Source organism: Sus scrofa, chromosome 3 (genome assembly GCF_000003025.6).
Source record: "Sus scrofa isolate TJ Tabasco breed Duroc chromosome 3, Sscrofa11.1, whole genome shotgun sequence".
Classification (NCBI taxonomy): domain Eukaryota; kingdom Metazoa; phylum Chordata; class Mammalia; order Artiodactyla; family Suidae; genus Sus; species Sus scrofa.
In genome coordinates, this window is record NC_010445.4 from 94,187,054 (window position 1) to 94,213,010 (window position 25,957).

Here is a 25,957-nt window from a genome sequence, read left to right on the forward strand (position 1 = left end):
TCTTTTCTTAATAATAATCCAGACTCTTCACTAACTCCGATTTCAATGCATTTTAACATATTTCTATCCAGATTTTCTTTGCTTTGAACAATAAGACTTTTGCCTCGTGTTTTCCTCACAGAGCACAAAGTTATGAGAAAGTCTATACAACTAGCTCTGTCGTTAATGGATAATGACTCTCCATCCCGGCAGTGTGACGTGTTAGAGGTGGGGTGAATTTATACATAGCTCAGTTCTGGATTGACCTTGAGGGACCCCAAATGCCACGGCTGCCTTTCATTACCTTGCAACCCACCAGCAGTAAGAGGAAATGTGCCTTGAATTGCAGCAAGAGAGAAGCAGGTCATAGAGAGGAATAATTATTGTGATGTCTATTAACTTTGAAATAAATTCCAAAGAGAATTTGCAGAGCTGCTTCTTCCCAGGAGTATCTCGAGCAGATGAGACAGGAGGACACAGGAGTGTTTCTCATGTATATGCTCAAACTTTCTTCGTGCTCATTTCAGAACATCACTCTTTGGAGGAGATACAGATGCACCAGAAGAGCACTTAAGATTTCTTTTACCTCAGGGCTTTAAAGAAACACACTCTACCTTCTTACATAAGAAAGGTAGAGAAAGACCACCGTGTATGTCTGCACATCTGCACAAATGTTTGGAATAGACTAAATATAAAAATAAAAACTACACGTAGTATATCATTCCAAAAGATCACTGTGAACGTAAAGATGCCACCTGTCCCCTAAAAAATATAAAACAGTTTGTTCCATCTATCTCAGTATGCAATGCAGGTATATATTCCTTTACTATTAATTTGCCCAAAGTCAGCCTATGTTCTTCTCAGACTTTAACACCATTGCCTTTCGGGTATTTTGATTGTGTGTCTTACAACTCATGTCTCTCTCTAGTTTTACGGGTGGATAGCCTCTTAGGATCCTCAACTATCTCCTCATTTTTATCACCATTACCATCCCCGACTTTTTGATCAAAAGAATTCATCATAAATTGGATCCACAGAATTTGAAATGCAGACATCTTCACTTATTCAACTGTGACTCTTGTATTATTACATCCTTTGTTGCCTGAATCCAATGACAAAATGGGGTTGCCCTCAGATTCTTTATCCGTAAAAATTACAAGATCCTCTTTGTTAATTTGATAATTTTACTCTTACTTTGATACTTTTCCCCCTTGTGCTACTTCTCTCATCCACATAACTTGCTTTTAAAATTAGTTTCCAAGGTACAGGAAGACTCATAAAATACACGGAAACAGTGGGATTTGTGCATTATAAATTTTGCCTCACTCTCTTTGATGGCTTGGGTGCCTTCACAGTTACTCTATTCCTCCACTAGATGGCGCCTCCACGTGACTGTAAGAACCACCCCACTGCATTTAAACTCCTTGGGAACAACTTTTGTCTTCCCTTTGGGTGAATGGAATGTTCAATTTGTGCCATTCACTGTTGTTTCATTAAGTTGCTCATGTCTCAAACTCTAAATTCTTGGTGATCCGGAATCATCTTTTTTCTTCTTTGATACAATTATAATGTCTCTGACTTTGGGTTAGGTACATAGCAAATACTCAATAAATAACATTTCATTAACTGGCTGCTCAATTTAGGAAACAGAGTATTATACCTCTGTTTGGGTCACAAATGGTGACGAGATCATCCATTACACTGATAATCAGGATATTCTTCTTCTTTAACCTTATTACTCAGCTTTATCTCCCTATCTAGAGCAGTTGACTATATATACACATATGTGTAACTGGCATATAAATTGTTATAGAATTCACTTAAGATATTTACTACATTTCAAATAATTAATACAGGATTTGATATGGTCTTCTGACCCTTTATTAAGAGGAGCAGGATGAATGCTTTTTGAACCATCTGCATTCCTTTATTTAATTTCACATGTTTCAGAATCAGCAGTTTCAGCTTCAACTGATTTTGGAAACCTGAGATTAGACTTCTCTTTTCTTTCTATTCCCCCCCCTTCCCTCTTTCCCCTCCCTTCTCTTTTTCTCTATGACCCATTTTTCTTTTTTTCTTCTTTTTTTTTTTTGTTGTTTATGTCTATGGTCTCAATACATCTAAGAAGAAGTAACAAACAGGCTCAAAAGTTATTTTATGGATTCTAATTTCCTTACATTTTCATCATATTCTTTCTAAATTTCCCATGGGGAAAATAATCGCCTTTGTGGAAAAACACAGGCCCTCATATGTGTCAGATGTCATCAAATCTAGGGAATTCCCCCCACCCCCACCCCAGGCTATGAAAGTGTTGGTTTCTGAAGCATTGGTCTTATAAGAGCAGAGTGTGTGTCTCTGTGTGTGCAAGAGAGAGAGAGAGGGGGACTAGGAATGTGTGTATACCTTTCCCCATCCCAATACAAAGAGTGAAAACAAGAAAAGCTACCAAAACCAAAAAATCCTACCAAAAAATCCTGGTCCTCATCAAAGCAATCAAGAAATAACACAAAGGGATTAAAGACTTAAAATAGTCACTTTATAAACTGTCTAAGCCATGTCTGTGTCCTTGTTAACTAATCTGCTAATCCGTTAAACACAACTTCTGTGTGGCACAGTATTCTGTGTCTTTAAATGACTCTGCATCCATCTCTCCAGCACCAGTGAATTCAGAGTCTGGGCCGTGTAATTAGGTTTCTTGAAAAGCAAGATTCTGCTGAAAGTGCAGTGTGTCCAGCAAACTTACAAGCAATATCACCCTCCACACTCTGACTCACAAAGCCCTAAATCACAGGTTCCTTCAAACCAAGATCGACTCTGCCTCCCAGCCCTGAGCCAAGCTAAGAAGCCGGCACAGGGTCTCTCCCCCTTGTGCAAAGAAGGTCTTCTTCACTCTCAGACACCCGATTCCACATATTATCACCCCCTCTCCTTTTACCCGAAGGTTAGATGCGTTCAGGAAATGATCTGAAATTCATCCAAAACAAGATAATGAATGAGGGAAAACTTCAAAGTGTCCTTTCTAGAGGCTTTTTTCTTTTCCCTTTACTTTAACAAAGATCAAAGTCTTAAGCTTAGAGAAAAAAAATCTCTCTTTTCTGTTATCTAGGGATGAGAGGTTATTTTCTAGGACAGGCAGGGTTTTCCCAGTGCTTTGGGGTCACATTAGGGCTGTGGTTCACATGCATCTTTCACTGTCTGCAGCCCTCCTGCTGCTCCCAGGCTGTCTGGCTAAGGCACTGGCAGTGCCGTGCCCCCACCCTGCCACCTCAAAGCTGGAGACATATGGGCTATGGGACAGGATTTCTCTTGTCTCAGAAGATTACGGACAGAGGTGTATCGTACAAAACCACATCTTCTGCCCAGAATGGTCCTCTGACTACAAAGACTGCATCTGATAAATAACTTTACACACAGCGTGGATTTCTCTGGTGCCTGCCTTTGGAATAATCTTTCTAATTATCATCGTCATCACAATAATGACAATATGAACAGCCCTAAGTGCTGACTATGTCAAAGTTCCAGGGCATAAGTCTTCCTACGTGACATTTTCTCCTGATGAGGTTAGAGCACTTCTATGTCTGGAACTACCCGCTACCTCCACAAGCCTTGACCACTGTGGTGGTCAGAGCTGGGGGACAGGAATGACTCAAGGACACTTTTACAAAAGTTCTTAAACCGTGCCTGGAGTCCAGTCCTAAGGAGGGGCACCAGGTATCACCAGGTCAGTCCAGAATCAGGGGAGAGAAACTCGGCCGAGACTGGAAAGCAGGGTCCCACCCACAAAGGAGCCCAGACAGCCCCTGGGACAGGATGTCCAGGAGAGGAGAGAAAGGCTGAGCGGGAGCTCTCTCCTGGCACCTGTGGCTTCCTGCTGGCTGGAAGGCAAGGCAGTTTCCTGCTGGTGGTCTCTCCTTCTTCCAGACCCCCTGCCTCTACATGCCTCCAGAAGGGATCCTGGCCCTGAGTTTAGTGGGAGCTTGGCTTTGGGGGAGGCAAAGGCAGGGAGCGAGACATGCACAGGAACCAAAAGCCTCCCATGTTACAGGGTCTGTACTTTTCAAAGTGCCTCCATAGCTTCATTCCCATCTCAGTGATCCTGTGAGACAGGTGGAGAAAGTATTTTCTTCTGCGCCTCACAGAAGGGGAAGCTGAGAGCTCAGGGTTTGTGCAGAAACCCTAGAAGGTGAGAGAGGAGTGGCTGGAGCAGCAGCGAGTTACCACCAGCACTGGGACAACCCTGCAGGCTACAACTGGTCCCACACACTGCTCGCCAGGCCATAATGGCATCTCCTTGGGCCAGGCCTACCCGGCCAGCTCCTTCCTGTGGCCTGTCCATCTCTCCCTGACAGCAGCCATTGCCTGTGGCCTCTCTCCTTCCCTGTATCTCTCCTTCCACCTCCCGACCTCCCACATTCCCAGTTCCCCGGGGCAGATGCCAGGCAGTGGGGGAGTCAGAGATGCATCCCCAAACCCCTCCCATGACAACCCCAGGCTCTTCCCCACCTGTTTCAACTCTCACCTTAAAACTAGAGTGACCTGGATAACCTGTGCAATCTTAGGGGTTCTTTGAACCATTTTAATAAAGAAATAATTTAGGATGAGAACTGCAGCGAATACTGAGAACACTGCTTATCAGATTTGAACGTGGGCCTCTCACCGAGGCAAGACCCTTACCACTCCATTCTCCCATAAGAGAGTTTCCAGCTGGGCTTGTCTTTGGGGGTTAGAGTCTGACACACTAGTTCCTTTCATTGAAAAACCTCCCAGTGCAGATTGGACAGTGGCTGGAGCGGAGGTGACACAGGAGCAGCAAAGGCTGAAGGGAAGAGCTCATTAATGGCAGAGAACATGCAGGCGCTTCCAGGCCAGAAACTCAAGCGCTCGGGGCTGGGCTCTGAACTGGGGGTGCGGATGGGGCTCTCCAGACCCTCGTCTCCTGGGAGGGAGAGTACCTGGAGCTTTCCTAGGAGCCTGACACACATGTGGAGGAGTTGTACACACCTCCACCATCCACCCGATGACAGCCACACCCCAGGACAGCTCTGTAGTCAGCCCCGACGCTACGTCTCGGGAGACCTCCAAATACAGTATGAGAAACCCCTTGGCGGCGCCGATGGGACAGAGCTGCATCCTGCACCCAGCAGGACAACATCAACGTCCAGACCTGCACCCCGACTACAGGCGCACACACACACACACACACACACACACACACACACGCATGCACGCACGCGCACACGCCCCGCTGGGCCCCACCTGTCGTCGCAGTAGGTAACTTCATGTCCATGCTGTGGCGGCTCAGGAAGGTCTTGCTGTCCAGGGGGATGTCCATGTGGGACGGGTGCTGGATGGGCTCGCACATGATGATGAGGCAGGACAGCAGCGGCTCCTTGCAGCCGCAGAGACTGCTGTGAGGGGGGCAGTTGTTGTAGACCTTCACCTGGCCCGTGCAGTGCAGGACCTGGAGACCAGCCGCGGAGGGTCAGACGTGGGGCTGAGAGCACGGGGGGCGGGGCGGGGGGCGGGGACACACCTGGGACGCCAACCCGGCCTGACGTCTCCTACCTTCCAGGTGGCTGACTTGAGGTTGACGGTGCGGCCTCTGTTGGTGACGGTGCACTTCATCCTCATGAAGAAGTCCCGCTCGGTGGACATGTCTTTGCTTTTCTTCCCAAAACCAGAGCCTGGGGGGCAGGGGGGGAGGGCGGGGGACACCACTGAGTTCCGTTCTGGGTTTATACTCACAAGGGGGCGGGCAGTGTTGCCGGGCAACGTGTTTATTCCCCAAGGAGCTGCTCGGAGCACCTGCAGCCTGCTGTGGATGCTCACTGCCACCACGGCCTGTGGCCAAGGCTGCCTGGGCTCCAGCGGGTCCCCCACTGCAGTGCAAGTTGCTTGAGGGCCAGGGCTGTCCGCTCTTTTATCTCCCGCTGCACCTCGCCCTGCGGAGCAGCCACGCGATGAGTGACCGACCATTGGCCATTATCTCAGCAAACCTCTCCCTGGCAGGCCCGGGTTCCCGGGAAGGAATTCCTAGGGACGGTCTGGGCGAGACCACAATTGCTCCAAGGGGATAAGCCTCTCAGGTTAGTAATGCCCCTCAGACACTCGTCTTTCCTTCCTTCCTGCCCCTCAGGAACTCAAACCCTCCAGTGCCCTATTTTCAACCTGCACTGGCTGCATCAAGGATCCTGCATCATTTGCCCTGTCCCTTTGGTGACATCTGTCAAGGATCAAGAGAGACTGTTGGTCCAAATCTCCTATGGTGAGCAAATTCACCTTGAGGATCGACTCAACATGGATCCTATCCTCTCTCAGCCAGAATGAAATAAATCACCAGGACAAATAAGAGTGCTGGCTTCCTCAGAGTCTCCAGATAACCGACCCATTCAGGACTCCTCCCACTTTTTATAAAAAAAAAAAGTGATGAATGCAATAGGTGACAGATGAGTTCCCCTGTTCATGTCTAAAACCTGCCATCCTGGACCTACCCAGGTACACTCCTGCCCCCTGCCCAGCCTCCCAGAACAATCCAGAGCCTTGTTTCAAAGTGTCACATCCCTCGCTCTGGACATGGCCATCAGCTCCTTCACCTAAACCTTTGACTCTATCTTCAGCATCCCTAGGAGTGCCCACTAAGTAACAGACCAGGTGGTGAATATTTTTTTTTTTTTTCCTTAAGAGAGACTATTTCTCCATCACGACTACACCACCATCTCTCCCATACTCACGTTTCTTACAATTGTAATTTCCACAGGTGGGGTGTGACTATCATGGGATAGTCTTGTATCTTGGGGCCTGGACCCCCCACCAGGGCTGGCTCAGGGGCTGGGGGGAAGGAGGCTGGAGGCCTCATCTGTGGCCGTGGCACAGGTCATGACTGTGGCCTCCTAACCTGCTCACCTCTGCATTCTCTCCATCCTGCAGTTTGGTTAATCTTTCTAAACATAGCTCCAACCAGTTACCCCGCCCCTGCTCAAAGAGCTTCCCTCTGTGTACGGGATGACGTCCAAGGCCCAATACCTGGCCTGCACAGCCTTCCACACTCAGCCTCACAGCCTTATCTTCTTTGGGTGCTCACACTGACCCTTTGCTTACAGATCATGAGTCCACTCGGGCCGGCACCTTCAAAGGCTTTGCTGAGTTCACTGATTTTGATCCCGAGTCCTCCACACATGGACCAAGAGACCTCAAGTTCTACTTGGATCGACAGAGTCGAGTCACACTGAATCATGGCACTTGAGAGCTGGAAGGTCCTAGACTTTTCCTGGTCCAGTACCGTCAATTTGAAAAAAAGACTCCAAGGAACAGAGCAACGAAGTGACTTGGTTCAGGTCACAGTGAGACTGAGCCTAGGGGCAGAGGTTGAACTGAGACTGAGAAGCCAAGGGCCCAAAGGCTTCCAGAGTAGAGAAGAAATAAGAGACTTCCTGATTTATTCAGGCTGCCAGCACCTGTTTTAGAAAGGGATTTGGAAACTCTGGTAGCCCCTTCCTCATTGTGCCAAATGAGCCTTTCTCAGCAGCCCAGAGAAGACACCAAATAGCCCATGGAGTGCTCCCCAGCCTGTGTACGCCCAGGAGGGAGAACAGAGGGGTCGGAGGAGGCAGCAGGGTGGCGGGGGGTCAGGGGGAGGCAGTTGTACCTCCTGTACTGTGCAGGCTCCGTAACAAGGGCTGAAGTGCGCTAAGGAAGTGTCTGTCTGCTTTTGCAGTGTGTGTGGTAATAGCAGCAAAATCTTGCAGGCTTGGTACCACTACCTCTGCCATTCAGGATGGACAAGCACGCACTCCATGGCAGTGCCAGGTGAGTGAGGTAAAGGGGAGGTCTAGATTTGGGTGGAACCTGTCCAAGGCAGAGATCAACTCTCAGGTTGTCACTGAGCACCTATCTTCACAAAGCTTCAATCCACGTGACAATACACCCATTTGTACCTTTGTGGGAACATCCCCAGTTGCAAGAGATGAAGCAGCAAGCTCTGACTGTCACTGCAAAGGGCTTTCTGCTTGTATGGGCCCTTCCAGCCAATGGCATCTGCTGGAGCCCCCACAGGGAGGGTGCAGTGCCTGAGACCTTTTAAGTCTCTTCTCCATCAAACACTATCTGTCCCATTTCTTATCACCGGGGGCCCAACTTCATTCATTCACTGACTCCAAAGGTGGCCCCAGTGAGCCCAGTACTCCTGTCTGTAATTCCCTCCCACCGTGGATGGGACCGGCCTGTAACTCTGGCTAACGACAGAATGAGGCAGAGTGCTGCTGTGCCAGCTTCAGGACTAAGCCTTCGGAAGGTCTGACAGCTTCCAATTTTGTCCTTTTTGGGAACCCTGAGTTGCTGTGTAAGAAGTCCAGCTACCCTGGAGACCCCATGTGGACAGGGAGGGGCTCTGAGACCCCATGGAGTGAGAGGTTCACCTGTGCCAGCATCCCAGTGGAGCCCCAGTCTCCAGCTACCGGACCCAAGGTCCTAGAGGTGTGGGTGAGCCATCTGGTCATCTCACCAAGTCCAGCCCCCAGATGAGGGCAGCCTGGCTGACATCCCTTTGAGCAAAAGAACCACCCACAGAATCCACGGACTCATGAGAGGTAACAAAATGATTGTTTAAGCCACTATATTTGGGGCTATCTGTTACACAACCGTCATATAGACAACTGTGACAGTTCCCATGAACATTTTGGCACAGATGAGCTGATTGGTTTGGGTGGTGGCATTTGGCAGAGATGCTGGATGCTCAGGTGATGAAACCTCCTGGAGATAGTGTCCTAACTTGGAGGAGCACCCTAGGAGTGTGACATCTGGTAGCAGGAAGAACCAACCAGAGACACTTCTGAGACCAGGTCCTTCCAGGGCCCTGGACCTCATCTCCTAGGCTCTGCTAGTTTTTCATGGATGTCCGTTTTTTTCTGGACCACCATGGCCATGGTCCATCCATCCTACATTTATAGACAAAGGGAATGCAGATCCCCTCTCAGGTGGTATAAGGAGGAAGGAAACACAATGAAGAATACGTTACCATTTTTGAGGCTGAGGTTCTCACGGATCTCCTCATGGTCACAGGGGTGAGTGAAGTCAAAGATGCTGTGTCCTGTTAGCTCCACCTGTTTCAAAAACAAGCTTGGGCTTCATTATTCCTACCACTGAAGACGACATCTCCTAGAGGAAGCTGGGTCCCCTTCCAGATCTGGAGACAGGGAGGAGACTGAATTGCATCTCCTTATATCCCAACCTACTGGTCTGCAGACCCATGGCTGTCACAGAGCTCGTGGCAACCTGATTCATGGGGTGGGCCTGTTAATCCCCTTGGCAGAGCCATCCACCAGGATGGGCATCAGCAACGCCAAACCCAGGGCAGGGCTGGGAGCGTGAATCTGAGGTTTGCGGCTTGAGATCAGAGAGGAGGACGGTGGGCACATGCAGGGAGAGATCAGGAGGGATGCGATCAGAACCTTCCACTAATTTCTACCCCCATGTGAAGGTGAAAGAGCCAGAGGAGGCTGTCACCTGTGTGAGTCCCATGAACTTGCTGATGTTTTCCGACAGAAAGATCATGTCGCCATCCTGGGTCACTACGGCAATGAAACCCTCCAAGGCTTTCAGGTACAAGTTGTCCATCTGCTGGTCAGCTTCTGCTTCAGATTCATTTTCAGAGCAAACTGGAACGAGTGGGGGTGGGGGAAGGTGGACGGTTTGCATGAGGGTGTTGTCAAAGCAGAGGTGACTGGCGTGCTCAGATGTCTGCCAGGGATGGCTCAAAGACTTAAGCGGATTTTTCTGGAGATGCACACTGCCAACCACCTAAGTGGTTACCACATGCCCACGCAGCGGGCATCTGATGGGCACCACTGCACAGAGGACACCCTGACGGGGGCTCTGCGGGCAGTACGGCTGTAGCAGTGGCACACTTGTGGCACCAGCGGCAGTGGTGGCAGGAGCAGTCAGAGAGGAGAGGCAGTTACAGTAGGAGCTGGACCAATAACTTTCTCTAATGTACACTGAGCATGCGAGCCTATCAGGCACTGCACTGAGCATGCTCTATGACCTTCAGAACAGCTATGGGGTAGCTGCTGTTTTTTGTCTCATCTTACAGATGAGGCTTAGACAGGTTAAGTCATTTGCCCAAGGTTTTAAAGGCTGTAGCTGGTGGACTCAGGCAGCTGAACATTTATGGGCTTTGGAGTTAAATAAACACTGACTCTACTCCTCCTATGGGGCTATGACTCTGAACAAGCAGGAACCTCTTTGAATACCAGTTTCCTCATCAGCTAAAGGGAGATAATAATTGCCATCTCTGAGTTGTGAGGACTAAATACATATGCAAAATGTCTAAAATGATCAACCATCGTGAATTCTGTTCCCCTTCTGCTCCCTCTAAGACGCCATCACTGCCATCAAATTGCTCAAAACCTGGACAAGGGCTGTGTGGCACAGAGAGATGCAAATCCAAGGGAAAAATCCAGGGCGACAGAGTTGGGCACCTGGGGGAAGAGAGACAGTAAGCGCTGCAGGGTTCACAGGAAGCGGGGCTTGCTTTGGGATGGTCAGAGATGACCGTTCAAAGAAGGACAATGGGAGAGACTCGTGAAAGACAGGGTCTCACTCTGTTAAATCAAAGAAGGGCTTTCTGGGCCCGGTGGGTTGGGCAGACACCGGAGAGCATGGAGGTGGCAAAGCCTGGAACAAGCTCCCTCCAGAAACTGAGAAGAGGCCCATCTGGCTGAAAAGGAGGGTCTCATCCATTGGCCTTGTGAGGTGCACTCACTGGCCTGGAGGAGTGGCACCTCAGACCACGGCTTTGAGGAGGTGCATCTGGCAATGGCATGTGAGACCGTTTGGAGAGTGAGGACCAGAGGTGTGAAGCCACGAGAGGAGGCTCCTGTGTCTGTGGCAGCCTGTGGAGGTGGTTGCTAGGGACAACCTGGGAAAGCATCCACCCCCAACTGACCGCCTTGGGGAGCCCTGGCCTATCAAGTACACCTCTGCTGTCTGCAAAACGGAGACTCAGCTCTTGTTCCAAACAGATAAGGCTCTCAGGCCTGCAAGCCCTTGGTTGTTACTGCTCAGACCACAGACTGCATTTCAATCTTGCTTCTCCTGGCTCATTGCTTAACCCCAAACATACATTTACTTAGAAAAATCTGTAATCATCCAGTACAAACATCAGGCCAAATACGCCTCCCTTAATTTACAGCACCAAGAGGAACAGAGAAAATTTGTCACTTATAAAAGTTAATATTCACACAAGGAAAAGGAGTCTCTCATATTGAGACTGTCCTCGGGAATGTACAATGCAACTGCTTTATGGACCACTTGGCAAGGGACGTGTGGATGCTGTGAAATGAGGTTCAAGGGCCTTTCTGCCAGGGCACTGGGTTTATTTGGTTCTCTTTTCCCTTGAGCCCCTAAATTTAAGCTCTGGGCCATATGCTGTAATTCCTCCAGAAGAACAAATCCAAATTAGGAGATGTTCCTATCATGGGGCTTCCATGGCACCACTGGGAACCAGCCGCATGACCAGTGAATGTGCCGGGGCCACAGAGGCTGCCCAGGGACAGCCCAGCCTTTAGGGCCAGGAGGTGGCCCGAACAGAGAAGAGTCCTAGTGACCTCCCTCTGTTTTGCTAAAATGTAGGAACGAAATGAGGGAACTTCTTCATATCCTGATTCGGGACGCCAGCCTAGGAGGGGAGACTGGGAATGGCCTTTGTACGACACACACACCCACACGTCATCCCTGTTTGGGGTCCCTGCCAACTCACTGATTAGCTGACTGAAGATAATGAACCACAGTTCCAGGTGTGGGTGGTACCATGGCCACTGTTCATGCTGCTGGCTTAAAACTGGTATTTTCACAGGGGTTTCAGGAGAAACCATGACCCAACTCCAGTGGTTTCAAACTGGAGCGTGCCCCAGAACCAGTGGGAGGACTTGCTAAAGCAAGGATTTCTGGGCCCCGTGCAGAGTCAAAAAGTGGCACCTCTGGCTGAAACATTAAACCAGGCCCAGGGCCCTTCCAGGTGTGGAAGTCCCTGTGGAACCACACGGTCCCACACTCGGGAGCTGGCTCTGGATGCACCCCCTGCCTCGAGTTCTACTCAGTAGGTCTCAGATGGGAAGGCTGAGAATCTGCCTTTCTAACAAGTTCGTGAGTGATGCGGGCACCGGTGGCTAGGACCACAGGTGGAGAATCGCCGCCTTCCCTTAAGGCCCTACAAGCGACCCTAATGCTGGGAGAATCAACCCGTTTTGGCAGGTGCTGACCTATGTGGAAGACGAGTGAGGAGACGATTTCAACAGTGTTCAAATCCCACCAGAGAGGTGAGTGCCTTCTCTAGACAGCAGAGGCCAGCCTGTGATTTCTGCACTATTGAGAAGATTTTTTTTCTCTTCAACTTCTTTCATGTCAGTGGCAACACTGACTTCAAAATCTGGAGTCATCCCAAGACAACCCTATTTGGGTTAACTAGGCCCAGAGGAAATAGTTCTGCTTAAAATTTCCTGTTTTTAACAGTTCCAACACAGCCAAACTGGTTTCCATCCATGCCCAGTACACTTGCATCCAGGAGGTGGCGAAATTGGCTACAGCAGCTGGCCAGCTGGCCTCTGGGAGGGAGGGAGGGAGGGAGAGGGGACCTCAGGGCCCACAAATGGAAACGGAACGTCTTGGAACTGCAGTCACAATGGCGGGGCGACCAGGAAGCCAGTAGGCCAGCCCCTGGGGACCCTGGGACGACAGGGCCTCTTTCCTCTGTGGAACTATTTGCTCCCCAGCACCTGCTTATCCTCCTGGGATAAGGCACCTGGCCAGCTTAGCATCCTCTGGAAGGAACCTATCCAGCTCACTGTCAGCTTGGAACTGAAGGTGAAAGCTGCGGGGCCAGAGGCAGCCCATCACCTGAGGGGCCAGGGGCTCAGGCTCATCATCCCCCGCCCCGACCCCCAGCTGAAGATGGCCCTGCCTTTCCCCTGCGCTTTCCCGGCAACAGTGTCTTTCGATTGTAACACTAACCCCTGACTCAGGGCTCGGCACACAGAAAATTCACTCTCTCACTATGTAGCTGTCACACTCCTACTGAGTGTCTGCCCCATGCTGGGCACAAAGCAGGAAATCAGTCAGGTCATCTGTCAACAAGTGTCACTCGGTGCTCAGTCCTTTCCTAGGGAGTCAGCTGTAAGAGCATCCTTTCCCTCAAGGAATCTACAGACTGGCGGGGAAGACAAAGACAAACCGCCACAAGGTCACACAGCAATCCAGAAGAAACCCTTGGTGCCAAATAAAGAGGGACTGGCTGGCAGCAGGTGCTCAGGAAGCCCTCAGTGGGGCCTTAACATTTAGCCTGGGGTTCCAGGTCTCAGTTACTTGCTTCCCAGGACCCTTCGGGGGTCTGACCCCAAAGAAGAGGGCTGGGCGGTGCAGATCAGAGGCACTGAGGAGATGAAGCACACTGGGCCCCGGAGCACAACAAGAGTCTTTAATGCTAAAAATAGCCCCGGTAAACAGGCTTTGATGACTCCCCACAGCCAGGATATGCGCGGGCTGAGGTTTCGGAGCACTTTTTCCGGAGCACCGTGCATTTCCTTCAGGCAGCACCACCCGGGTGGGGTGGGACCCCGCGGGCAGCAGGAGCTGGGTGTCTGGGGTGAGCGGGCAGGGTGGCAGGGGGCAGCTGCTCCTGACCGGGCCTCTGGGACCAGCCCGTCTACAGATGCTGCTGGTCAGGGTGCAGTTTAAGGCCACCAGGGTTCTTTTCCCCTCTGTCTCCTACCTTGAGAAGTTCTAGGACTGCTCTTTCAAACCACTCTGATGTGACCCTCCTGGTGCAGATGCGCTTGGTGGGCAGTCGCCCATGGTTCTTATCCAAGGGTCTTTCCTTTTAGCCTGATTCTGCCCCCCACCCCACCCCCAGCCCTCCTGGGGCCATAGACCCAGACTAAGCCCCCACCCCCACCCCTGGGCCAGCCTGGGTCTGCTGACTGCAAAAGCCCCCCAGGTCAAGCCCCAAGGAAACTCATTTTGAACCACTCACTGGATCATCAGTCATACCTTTCAACCCCACCATTACCGGGCACTAGGCTTGGGCTACGCTCACATCTTCGGCAGAAGGCGCTGTGTTTTATAATCTGAACTTGCAGGCTTCCCAAAGGACCTTGACTTCCCCATTAGAAATGCATCCCTTTGTTTCGTACATCACTTCTTATCCTCTCTTACGTCTCTGTATCAACCTTCTTAAGTCGCAGCACAGGGCTGGGGTCAGCACATACCTGTTGAATGAGCTGACTTCTCTGGCTTAAGTTAAGAGAATGATCTGAACAACGTCAGTTTCTCTGGAAGAGAGGGTACATTAGCTGCTCTCAGTCATCAACATCCTAGCGGGCATCAGCCTCTCCGTTCTTCTCCGAACAGGACAGGGAAAGGCCTTGGTCTGGGGGCGGGGGCGGGGAGGTGGGCAGCAAGGGGTGGGACAGTAAAAAAGTAGGGGTGAAAGCCTGGGAAAAGAAGTTGGAAAGTGGGGGATAAGACGGCACCAGAAACTTCATCCGCCTCCACAATTTTCCCTCTGATCTCACTTTTCCTGCATGAAAAGGTCACGGTAAAAAAAACTTCAAAATCACTCGTCCCATATTTTAGTGTCTTTCCCTTCGTAGTCTAGAGATCAGGAAATCAAAATCTCATTAAGAGTGATGTCTTCACTAAGCAAATGCCAATGAATTAATAATAAACCTGACATTTGTCTTAGAAACCCTGCTTCACACTGACCTCTAGCTCCCGCGTAAAATGAAATCTGACGTCACCTCGCATGCGTGCGGGGAAGCCAAATTATCACATTTACAGTGGAAAGCCAGGTTTGCACATTTACTGCTGTTGAACGCCCTCCAAGTGCCAGTGTGGCCCGCATTTGGTTACAGTTTGTGGGGCGCATCTTGAAAGAGGATTTAAGACAATCAAGTGGTATTTCCACTGAGGTTCCCGTCAGAGTGTGTTCTGTTCTCGGCCCAGCGTGGAAGCTAATATCATAAAGCTATTGTTTCAGTTTGCTTCCTGTGATACAAATCTCAATCGGCTGCCCAGACTCCCAGCCTGAATTTCTCAGTGTTGAGGTTTCCTCTCCAACATTCCCACACAGAACAGCCTACTGTGAAAATCAAAGGGAAACGTGTTACTAAGTAAAGAAGAAACTTTTCTAAAGCAAAACCTGGTCTTTTTTAGCCTTTTGAACTCTGAGGTATGCAACCAGCTATTTCCTACCATCAAGTGAGCCAACATCGGCGCTCACCTTTGTTAGAAATGCTTCGATAATGAATCTGTGGTTTGTTTTGATTTGGGAAAGCTCGGCAACTCTGCCTCTTGCTAGAAATCGCCAGAAGGTAGTGAGAGGACAGTAAGGGTTTACATCAGGTTTTCATCTACAGCATTCTTCCAGACGCCTATACTTATTACAAGTCCATGTGCTTGTTTATAGTAAGTTTCATCTCTAAGCTATAATGCATTGGAAGCCCTGTATGTGGCAGGCAAGCGGATAAGGGCTTCTATGTCCAATGTCCTCGAAACGCATGGCAAGGTAGGTACGGGTGCCCCCTTTGTGTGGGTGAGAAAGCAGAGCCCCATGGTAGTAAAACGGTTTGTACAGGCCGCAGAGAAGGAAGGCAGCTGGACCAGGGTTCCAGAGCAGGTCCAGCTGCCCACAAATCCCTATACTGCTTTTCGTTGCACCGCATGGTTTGAAGAAGCAAATATGATGGAAAAAGCACAAGATCCTTGTCTCGCATACGATTCTGAAAAGTAATTTCAACAATGGGTTTAAAGAACGTGCGGCCTAGAAGAGGGGGCACAGCTGCCCATCCTTTGCCTCCTCCCCCGGGCGATGTGTGTTTTATGAGAACTGCTCCTTCAAGGACACTGGGCCAGATGGCCAAACATGGACACTTTTTATCCTTTTCTGTCATTTTATTCCTCGGGCAGAGAGGAGACCAGAACTGACATGCTGAGGGTGCTGGTTGGTCTGGGGCCAAGTCCAGCCAGAGGGCAGGCACTTGGTGTCCACAACTTGCGACAGCCCCTATGCGGGGATGTGTGAGGTCTCGCTGTGGGTGCTCTGGTCCCATCTCCCTGGGTGTGTCTGGCACACTGGGGGTTCATGCCAGCACATATGCAGGCAGAGTGCTCAGAGCCTCGGGCCTGCGTCCTCTCCAGGCCAACCCCGAACCCTGGAGGAGGATGGTCACACGTGGGAAAGCACGGGAACCAAGGCTGGGCACCAACAGGGAGGCAGAAACAATCACTGTGTGAGGCCCTCCTGCAGGGCCCGCTGCTCAGGGCCGGCCCCTAGTGCCTCTGTTCTAACTGTGGCTCCCCTGCTGAGGGAGACCCTTCCCCTTCCCCAGTCTCCAGCCCTCGGCAGCACCTTCTCCTGACCAGGTCTGCAGCCCACTCCTGCCCTCCACGTTTCTTTTCCCATGGATCATGACTCAGGAGGACCTGAACGCCAGGTGCTAAATGGGCCACTTGGGGCAACCTTATCTTTTCTGTGCCTCATTTCTCATCATCTGGGAAACGAGAAGAAATGTCCTCCAAGTCCACATTCAATCAGAGAGGTATCCTGGGATTCATGTATTACTCCTTTCGGGGCTCTCTGATGGTGGAGGAACAGAGGTGGTAGTGATAGAAGGAAGCAATGGTGAATCCAAAGAAATTAGTCTCTAAGAGTAGAATTTCAGGTATTGTAACAAGGAAGCTGAGATGTTTCTGGATGTGGGGAAGGGGTCGCTGTCTAGTCACTAAGTCCCGCATTCCCTACTCTGCGCATATTAAAGATGATTCCAACACTGCTAGGCCTTGCCCTCACCTGTCCTGGAAGACAAGACTCTAAAGGAAAGAGGTATACACGTGCCTTGCGATGGCATCTCCACACTTGTCTTACACTTCAGCCCACGGTTCCCTCTTTGTACATGATCTATGATGACAGGTCTACCATGCCTCGCATCGTTTCTTTCAAAGTATTTATACACCATGTCTTCGTCTTTGGTTCTCCCCCTCCTGTCTGCTCTTTTCTGAGACTTTGTAGCCTTTTATTTCAGGGTTAGCCCTCCAACCCCTGGACTCACTGAGCCATCATCCTATTTTCTGAAAGTCTTCCCCCCATATCCTTCCTGTGCTCCAGGGCCCAGAATAGCACAGGCCGCTCCGGCCTCCCCGCCTCACACTGGATTCCCTCTGCTTTGGGTTTCTTTCCCAGAATAGCCACTTCATAACAGGATGGCAGAATCAACCCCGCTCCAAGGCACGTGGCTCACTCAGGAAAACTGAAAACCAACCACAAAAGAACCTTCCCCTGCCTGCCCACCTCCCTCTGCGCACCACCTCGGACGCTGCCCGCTGCGGGCTGCAGCCCGGTGGGGAGCAGAGGGGCACTGCCCGCTGCCCAGTGCCCTCACAAAACTGGCAGTCAAGGCAGCACTGTCACTTCGCATCTGAAACCGGCAAACTCCCCAGGCCACCTCTTTCTGGTCAGGACTAACAGGAAACAGTATTTTGAAGAAGGTGAACCCCGAGGGGAAAAAAAACTTTTGTGAGCTTGAGACTTGAAGAGATAGCAGGGAAGGTGAGAATTAGTTGGTTCCTAGGGGGAGATTGTTATCTGTCAAGGGCTCCCTGGTGTGAACCAGTGTGGCTGGGCCTTTGCAGACATCCTCTCTGTTAATTCTCAAAGACACCCTGTGCAGTAAGTATTTTTAACCCCTTTTCAGAGATGAGGAAATGAAGAGCACAGACACTGAGTAATTTTGCCTGGCACCCTGGCTGGTAAGAAGGAAAGGTCATATGGACACACCTCCGCCTCTGGAGAAGGTGGCCGGCAGCAAAGCACTGAGATGCTTCCTAAGGATTCACCCTGGAGGGGAGTGGGGGTCTGACAGCCAAGGGCACGGCCACTGGGGAGCCAGCAAAGCCACTCCTGTTCTCCCAGCCCTTTCTGTTCTCTCAGCTTCCACATGCTTCCCTGGTCCTGTCCTTGTTCATCATCCATGGCTGCATTCGCTGCACAGGCCATTGTTAGAAAGATGCTCAATGTGAAGGAACAAAGCACTACTGATGGCATCTCTGGGTGGAAGCTTTGCAGAGTCGGGGTCCTGGGGAGGGAGACCTTCCCAGCGGCCTTCCAGCTCTGACACAGTGGGTGAGGACGGGCTGGGAAGGCGCCCGGGAGTCTGCAGCCTCACCTGAGGACAGGAGCTTGTGTGTGCGCAGGAAGCTGATGGCCAGCCGCATGATGGAGGCCTTGTCCAGGTGGGAGCTCACGCTGTGGGGCAGGGGCAGCTCGTGGGCCAGCTCGTAGAAGACCTCTGTCTCCTTGCTCCGCCGGCACCGGGCAGCATCCCGGGACTTCTCCTTCCTCCTCTCCGAGCTACTCCTACATTGAGAGTGAAGAGTTAGTCTCCAGGACGTCACTGTCATCCCATCACACCCCTGGTCATGACATCCCCAGGGCCCCCCACCCATGGCACAGCCGGACTCCCCCGCTGAGCCAACGCAGCCTCACATGGGTCATCTGAGCCGCACAGAGTCATCAGGTTGCTGGGTCTCAACCCCCTTCCCCTCCTGCACGCCATGGAGTCCATGCCGGGGCTGCACATGGGCGCGGTCTGAGCAAAGGCTGGCTGATTAAGTCAATCAACTGGCAGTGCCTGGGACCTGGTCCTGGGCTATCAGGGGGCTGGGGTGAATGCCCACAGATGGAGAGGGAGGTGTGAGGAAGCTGTGGCCAGGGGCCCGGACGGCTGTATTAAAGCCTCTGGAGAACAAGATGAAGAACTGCTTCTGGATAAATGCTCTTAGAAATAAAGAAGCCCAGTACTGGACCCTAGATCCCACTTCATATCAGAGAGTGATTTCTGCCATAAAAATCAAAAATGCCACTAGCGTCCAAGAACAGCTGGCCAGACACCCGTGAGCCTGGTGTCCCAAAGCGCACACCTGCCGAGGGTTAAAAAGCATTGTGCACAAAACACGTTGCCTTTCTCATCCTGCCAGCACAGGCTACCAGCCGGTCTCCTGCTCATTGTCCTTCTCTCCGCAGGACAGAGGTCCACTTGCCTGCTCGTGCACATGTATAGTATTTAACCTGTTTGGCCTCAATTTGCTCATCTATAAAATGGTAATACAGCATTGCTCCATAGAGTTAAAGTGAGGATTGGATAGGATACATTATGTGTAGTCTTTATTTGGCACCAGGCTGATCCCAATGGTAGCAGTCGATGTTAGCCAGTATCAATAACAACTCTATCTAGGAAAAGATGATCATATAAATAGAAATGTTACAGAAGAGTAGACGGCAATCAGATTTCTGCAGAAACGCATTACGCAAAACACTTATACATTACATAGGAAAAAGTCTAACAATCTAATAAAATACGAATAACTATTATTCTTACAGCTATCACATGTATGACATGGTACTTATTATATTCCAGGGACTGTTTTAAGCACTACTGCACTGGCTTCATTATATAATTCTGACAACTACCCTTGGAAGTAGTTATTATTATGATCCCGAATTGACAGAGGAGAAAGCAAGTCCACAGAGGCTTCGTACAGTAGTCCCCTCTTTTTAATGTAATCTATTTTTTCTGTTTTTGCCTGTAAAGGCATGGGGAAGTCTCTAGGCCAGGGACTGAACCAGCACCAGAGCGGCGACGCAAGCTGCAGAGGTGACAACACCGGATCCTTAACCCACTGAGCCACAAGGGAACTCTATAGCAGTCCCCTCCTATCTGCAGGGGATTCGTTGCAAGCCCCCCCAGGGAATGCTTGAAAAATGGACAGCATCAAACGAACCCTATACATACTATGTTTTCTCCTCCATTAGTGGGCAAGTAGCATATATAGCACAAATATGCTGGACAAAGGGATGAGTCACGTCCTGGGTGGGACAGTGGCAGATTTCATCACGCTACTCAGAGTGGCATGCAACTTAAAACTTATGAATTGTTTATTTCTAGAATTTTCCACGTAATATTTTCCGACTGGGATTGACTGTGGGCATGGAAACTGTGGATAAGAGGGGGCTGCTGTAATTCATCTGCAGCCTCTCCTCAGGTGAATGGGGAAGTGGGTCTTTGTACCAGGCAGGTGGGCCCCAGAATCCATCAGTGACTGTCCTGCCTCTGTCCTCAAAAGCGTTAGCAGTTTCAGGTTAGTGAGGTTAGGAGGAATTTTTTTTTTTTTTTCTTAGTGCGAATCTGTATTTTTCTTATGCTTCTATAAAAAAAAACCTGTATTGCTTGTTTAATAAACAAGTTTGTTTTTTTTTTAAAAGTGTCCGATGCAGTCCTTGGCTCAAGGCCTCACCTAACCAGCTCCAGCTTGCTCTGTCTGTCCTGCCTCCTGAGATTTCCAAACCAGGGGCTGCTGCTCCTTTTGTTTGGCTTTGCAGCCTGTTATCTGGACAGAAAATCAGTATTTTGGGATTCCCGGAATGTTGACATGCCGCCTCTCAAGCCCCTCAAGATTTGGGGCAGAGGCACTGTTTTGACTTTACAACACGCCTCATTTTAAAAAACAGAACATCCAGCTCCTTGGATGGATTAAGCATCATATACTCAGGCTGCAGGAAGAATGTTCAACAGCTGTGGATGGTCAGGAAGAACCTTCAGGAAAATTGTGAAATGGGTGAGACTGTTTTCTTTTTTTTTCTTTTTTTTTTTTTTTTTTCGGTCCTATCTCCCTTTTCTGTTTCCTTTACCCACCTTCTGTTTCCTCTTCTGCCCCTGACTTCCAGCTCTGAGTGAAAACTCTCGGCCCTGCACCCCACCCAGCCCCACACCCTCAGAGCCTGCCCTTAGGATCATTTGGCTTTTGCACTGGCCTGTAGTGGCAGTTTGCATATTAGCCCCTCCCATTTGCCTTTTAATCTTGACTCTGATTGTGGAACAAAAGCAGCTGTTCAAGGTTTACAGGTATCCTTGTAAACCTTGGAAGGGAGGGGAAAGAAGACAGGATGCTGTAACTATGCCCATCACGCCTGTGTGTCTTGAGAGCCAGGTAAAGGAGCACCGACCCATGCGCTCCTCCACAGAAGCATGGGCAATACAGGGCCAGCCATTAGGGGCATCTGGAGAAGGCCTCCTGGGGCGAAAGAGCCACCAGCACAGGCTGCGACACTGACACCCTCACCTGCATGCACAGCACTCCCCTTTGTGTGCCCCTCCCCTCCTTTTCCAGGGCCACACACCCCAGAGGCGTATGGAAGTTCCCAGGCTAGGGATCTAATTGGAGCTGCAGCTGCTAGCCTAGGCCACAGCCACAGAAACTCAGGATCTGAGCTGAGTCTGCGACCTACACCACAACTCACGGCAATGCTGGATCCTTAACCCACTGAGCAAGGCTGGGGATCAAACCTACGTCCTCATGGATACTAGTCAGGCTTGTTACTGCTGAGCCACAGTGGGAACTCCCCTTTGCCCCTTCGAGTGAAAGAGCAGACAAGGCAGAGAGGAAGAGTCAGGAAAGGAAAAGGCTGTCTGGAGTCTGTGCTCTGTCTGGCAACAACCTTTATGATTTGGCTCCTACTATGATCCCTTAGCCACACAGTTACTGACCCTACTTTTGTGCTGAGGGCTATCCCAAGAACTTTACATATATGACCTCGTGATAATTCTCCCAACAACACAATACAGTAGGGACTGTGAGACCGATTTACACACATGGGAGCTTAGGCTCAGGCATGTGACTTGCCCAAGGTCACGAAGCAAGTGCCTGCATGAGCCCTTGCAGAATGTATAGTCAGTGAGCAGACACTTAGAATCCTGAGACATGTGGCTGCTCCCTGTCTAATTCCATCCTCACCACCTGCATGTCCCCATTTCATAGATCTGGAAACTAAGGCCTGGTCAGGTTAAGTTACTTCCTAGTGCAGTTCAGCTCATGAGCGGCAGAGCCGAGGCTAGAACCTGTCTCTTCCAGGCCAATACATACTCTTTCTACGGCTTAATAATAGGCGAGAGTGGCTTTAGAAGAAATAAAGGAACAGCAACATCTTAACATTTAGAAAAAGAAAGCTTGAGACTGGCACATAGGCTCGTGGTTTAAAAGTCAAGAGCTCCGCTTTAGCTGCCTTGTTTTTACAGTTGCCTTCTGGGACTAGCATGACTTTAATTGGATTATCGAGTTAACCTTGATGCAGCCCAGAGATATCTGTCTAATGTTGACTCTTGGAAGAACAGACAAACGTGTGTCACGCCGCCATCATTGAATTAGCAACAGAGAAGAAGAAGAATCACTGATGCTGAGCGTGACGGTAAAACCTGCCTCGGCACAACTGGTGCACGCAGCACGCTTCCTCCCACCGTCCACCGCGGGCTGGGCCTCTCCGGCAGACGGATCAGGGACGGGAAGTTAGGAGGACTGGTGTATTAATCTATGGCCACAAGACATCCACCATCTGATGCCGAACAAGAAAATGCCTCCCCTGTGCCCTGATGCCCTCAACTGTGAAATGGGAGCCATCGCATGTCTTCTTTGTCAGGGTCAAATGAGAGGAACGTAGAAGGGCTGGAAGGACTGGGATGCTCTCCACCAATGAAACCCCCAGGGTGGCTCATAAGAATCCCACTGCTGGGCTAATCTGAGCATTCGTCACGGTCAGACTGGCCACACAGCCGTTCATCGCCAAGTCAGGGCTGTCTCAAGGCTGCACATGTATTTGTTGGTCAGGCTGATCTTGACCAGTTCCTTGGGTCATGTTGCTGACCCTTCTTAGGTCAATGAGGCCTCATTTCCTAAAGTACTTGCACTTTCTCTCCTAGATGGGCCCTAGTAGAGCAGAAATTGTTTTTTTTATTAATAACAATTCCAGACGTGGGATGTTAAAATGCTCTGGTTTTTTCACAAGAAGATATTTTATCTAAGTTTTCCAGATCATCAGAAAAGACTCAGACATGTATTTCTTACTTCCAACTGCTCTTTCTACAAAGTTCCTGCTTTTATCTTTCTTGGTGGCCCTCCTGCAATCACAGGGTGGTCCTACACAATACTTGTGTGTACAGAACACACAACACAAACATGGCCCTGGTTGACCGTGACCTCAGGCAGACCTAGAAGCACGGACGGAGCTCTGTTCTGGACCTCGTGGATAAGGCGCACATTCCTTGTTCTCAAGGAGTATGCAGTCCAGTTAGGGAGCCCACAAGCTGAAACATCCCCATTAACCAGAGAAATAAATACAGGCAGTGAACACTATCGGTGGTTAAGAAACAAACTGATGTCAGCAAACAAGGTCACGGCAGGCCACCCAGGCAGGCAGGATTCCAGCTGACCCTAGAAAGACAAGGGACAATACCCTGACAGTGTCTGAGGGGTTCAGAAAGTACCTTTTTTCACATGCTATCTCATGTGAGTCTCCCAAAAACCCTGAGAGAGAAAAAAAACTCCTATCTGCATTTAATAGAGGAAGAAGTAAAGATTTAGAGAGAGGAAGTAATTTGCTAAAAGACCTTGTTTCAAACCTAGCTCTTCTGGGTCTAAGATGAAAGGTTTTTCCACTGGCAGCAAGGAAACTGCTATTTATCGGACACATTTGATGTGGACAAGGCTGTGTTACCTTCCCACCAACTGGATGTCCATATACAGTGAGGAAGAAGAGAAGGGTGAAGATGTGGAAAGGATACAGTGACATGAAGATCCCATGCTCCATCAAAGTCGTAGGTTCAACCTGCATGACGCTATCTTTCCACACTGCAAGTGGAGAAAAAGCGGTTTTTGTCATTTTGGGGGACATCTTCCCATACGCAAATTTATACCTACTCACCCCAAGTTAAAAACTCAAAATCTGAAACGTCTGATCTTAATTAAGAGAAGCAATGACTTAAGGTCCAGGCAACCAGTCAAAAGATAAGACAAAACTGACTGTCCTAAAGTTTCAGCAGGTGCATGCTACAACTCAGCCAGCAAAAAACAAAAAACAAAAAACAAAAACAAACAAACAAACAAAAAAACAACTCTTGGCCCAGAGTTTCATTGTCTTAAAAATGTCTCTTTCACTTTGGGGTCATTGCTCTAGTCTGGCTTAGGGATTTCTACCCAAGGGTCAGTAATGGAACCATTGTCAGCTCCTGGTTGGCCTGGCCTGGGACCCCCCAAGATGTCCCCACAACACCAGTGGGGTTGGTTGCTTAGCCCCAGTCTCCTAACCTTTAGTGTGATTAGGACTCCCGTGCCTGTAGACTGTGGGCCACCAGGGTAGCCAAACAACATGCCTGGTCCCTGTAAGGTTAGGTAGCTTAGAAGTGGAATGGACTTTGGCAGGTTAGGGAGAGAGGCTGAAGCTAATTAAGCCAGGCTGATCAGTCTATTGGTTGGAGGTGAAATTCTAAGCTGCTGCCAATTTGCAGGCGTCTGTAAATGGATGAAATGGAGATCAAATGCAATTTGGGAGGGGGAGGGGCTCTCGTGACCCTTCACTGAGGCTGTGCCGCTGCTGCGTGACAGCTGCCCGAAGGGAGGAACACGCCAGCTTCAGGTCCCAGAGATCAAGACGAGTGGCTGGCCCCCATACCTGGGGGTTGATTGTCTCATGGATTAAATTAGAGCAGAACCACAGCTAATGCTTCTCAATCTTGGCAGCTCACTGCAATCACCAGAGAAGCCTTAAAAAACCAATGCCTGGGTCCAAGCCCCAGAGAGTCCTATCTAAACAGGTCTGGGGTGCATCCTGGGCATCAGGGGTTTTGAAGCTTCCTGTGTGATTCCCCTTTGCATTGTTGCAAGGCAGTCAGATTGAAAATTAAAAGGCTGGGGTGGGTGTAGGTGGAAGGACAAGCAGGGGGGCCAGGTGCAGTTCCTAAACAGTCTCATCTGACCCTTACTTATTTAAATGACACAGCGGTACTGATCCTGATTTTGCAGAGCAATGGAGCTCAACTTTGGCAGAATCACCCGGAGGGCTTAGTAACAGCTTTCTGAGCCTGCGATCACCTGTCGCTGGAGGACTGAAACTCAGATTGCTTTCTTACACCTAACCACCTCTCTCCCCCTACCAGGCCCTGTGTTCATACTCATTATGTCCGGCAGGTCTGGAGTCACCACCATAAATGAAACAGTTATGCATCTAGGAGCTCGTGGGACCCGGAGGCTATGGCTGATAGAAAGAGGGAGGTGGAAACAAGGAGACCGATTGAAAGAGAGGCCACATAAAAGGCAGCTACCTCTCAAAACAGCCACCTCGGGAGGAGGAACAAACCTTATTCTGGTGAAATGGCCATTGCTCTGTGTATTTTGGGATGTCTTTTAGAATAAACCTCAGAGCCCCAGGAGGAAATAATCCTAATACTTCATAGAACATACTTCATTTTAAATCCCAAACAATATTATCCTGTTTACTCACCCCCTTTAGTCATCAGACTTGGCTGTGGATGGATCTCTGTTGTTTGAAAGAATAAAACATGCCCTCAGAGATAAGGCTTTGCCACAATCGAGGGTATTGAAAAGAATGGTCTCTGGCAATTCCAAAGGAGTGGCAAACATGTTTTAGAAGAGGGCGGTGTTCTGGTGGTCAACTTTCTGGGTATATTCTGATGTTTACCCAAAGGCAGTAATGACGAGTGGGGGAATCTGTTATATATATGAGAAGAAAAGGCATCCGTGGTAGCCAATGGAAACAGAAGAAATTAAAGGAGCAACTTCAGGAGAAACTGAGCAGATCAGACAGACCTTCCCAAGAGGAGAAAGGCCTCAGCACACTTCAATACACAAACCTCTGTGAGAGGCCTGGACTCTGCCCTGGAGCAGAGCACAGCCCAACTGGGAGATAAGACTAACACTCCAGACTCATGTTCAAAAGCCCTCAAAGAAGGGATATAAGCAAGAGGTGAGGGCTGGAGCGCCTAAAACAGGAACAGATATTTTCATTCACCCCTTCCCTGAAGGAGGAATCCTGGAAAGTGCCTCATTTCTCAACATCCCCCCACCTCCCCTTCTCTGGGGCTGAGTC

The 25,957-nt window shown here is 49.8% G+C and overlaps 1 protein-coding gene across 1 annotated transcript in view; it reads right to left on the minus strand.

Moving 5' to 3' along the window:
• EPAS1 (endothelial PAS domain protein 1) overlaps positions 1–25,957 on the minus strand; it is a gene marked incomplete at its 3' end in the record, with an annotated part of 85,904 nt that overhangs the window by 19,295 nt on the left and 40,652 nt on the right. Inside the window, 6 exon segments of the mRNA NM_001097420.1 lie at positions 5,236–5,252; positions 5,255–5,440; positions 5,545–5,663; positions 8,993–9,077; positions 9,481–9,632; positions 18,192–18,382. Coding sequence (NP_001090889.1) covers positions 5,236–5,252; positions 5,255–5,440; positions 5,545–5,663; positions 8,993–9,077; positions 9,481–9,632; positions 18,192–18,382 — 750 coding nt within the window.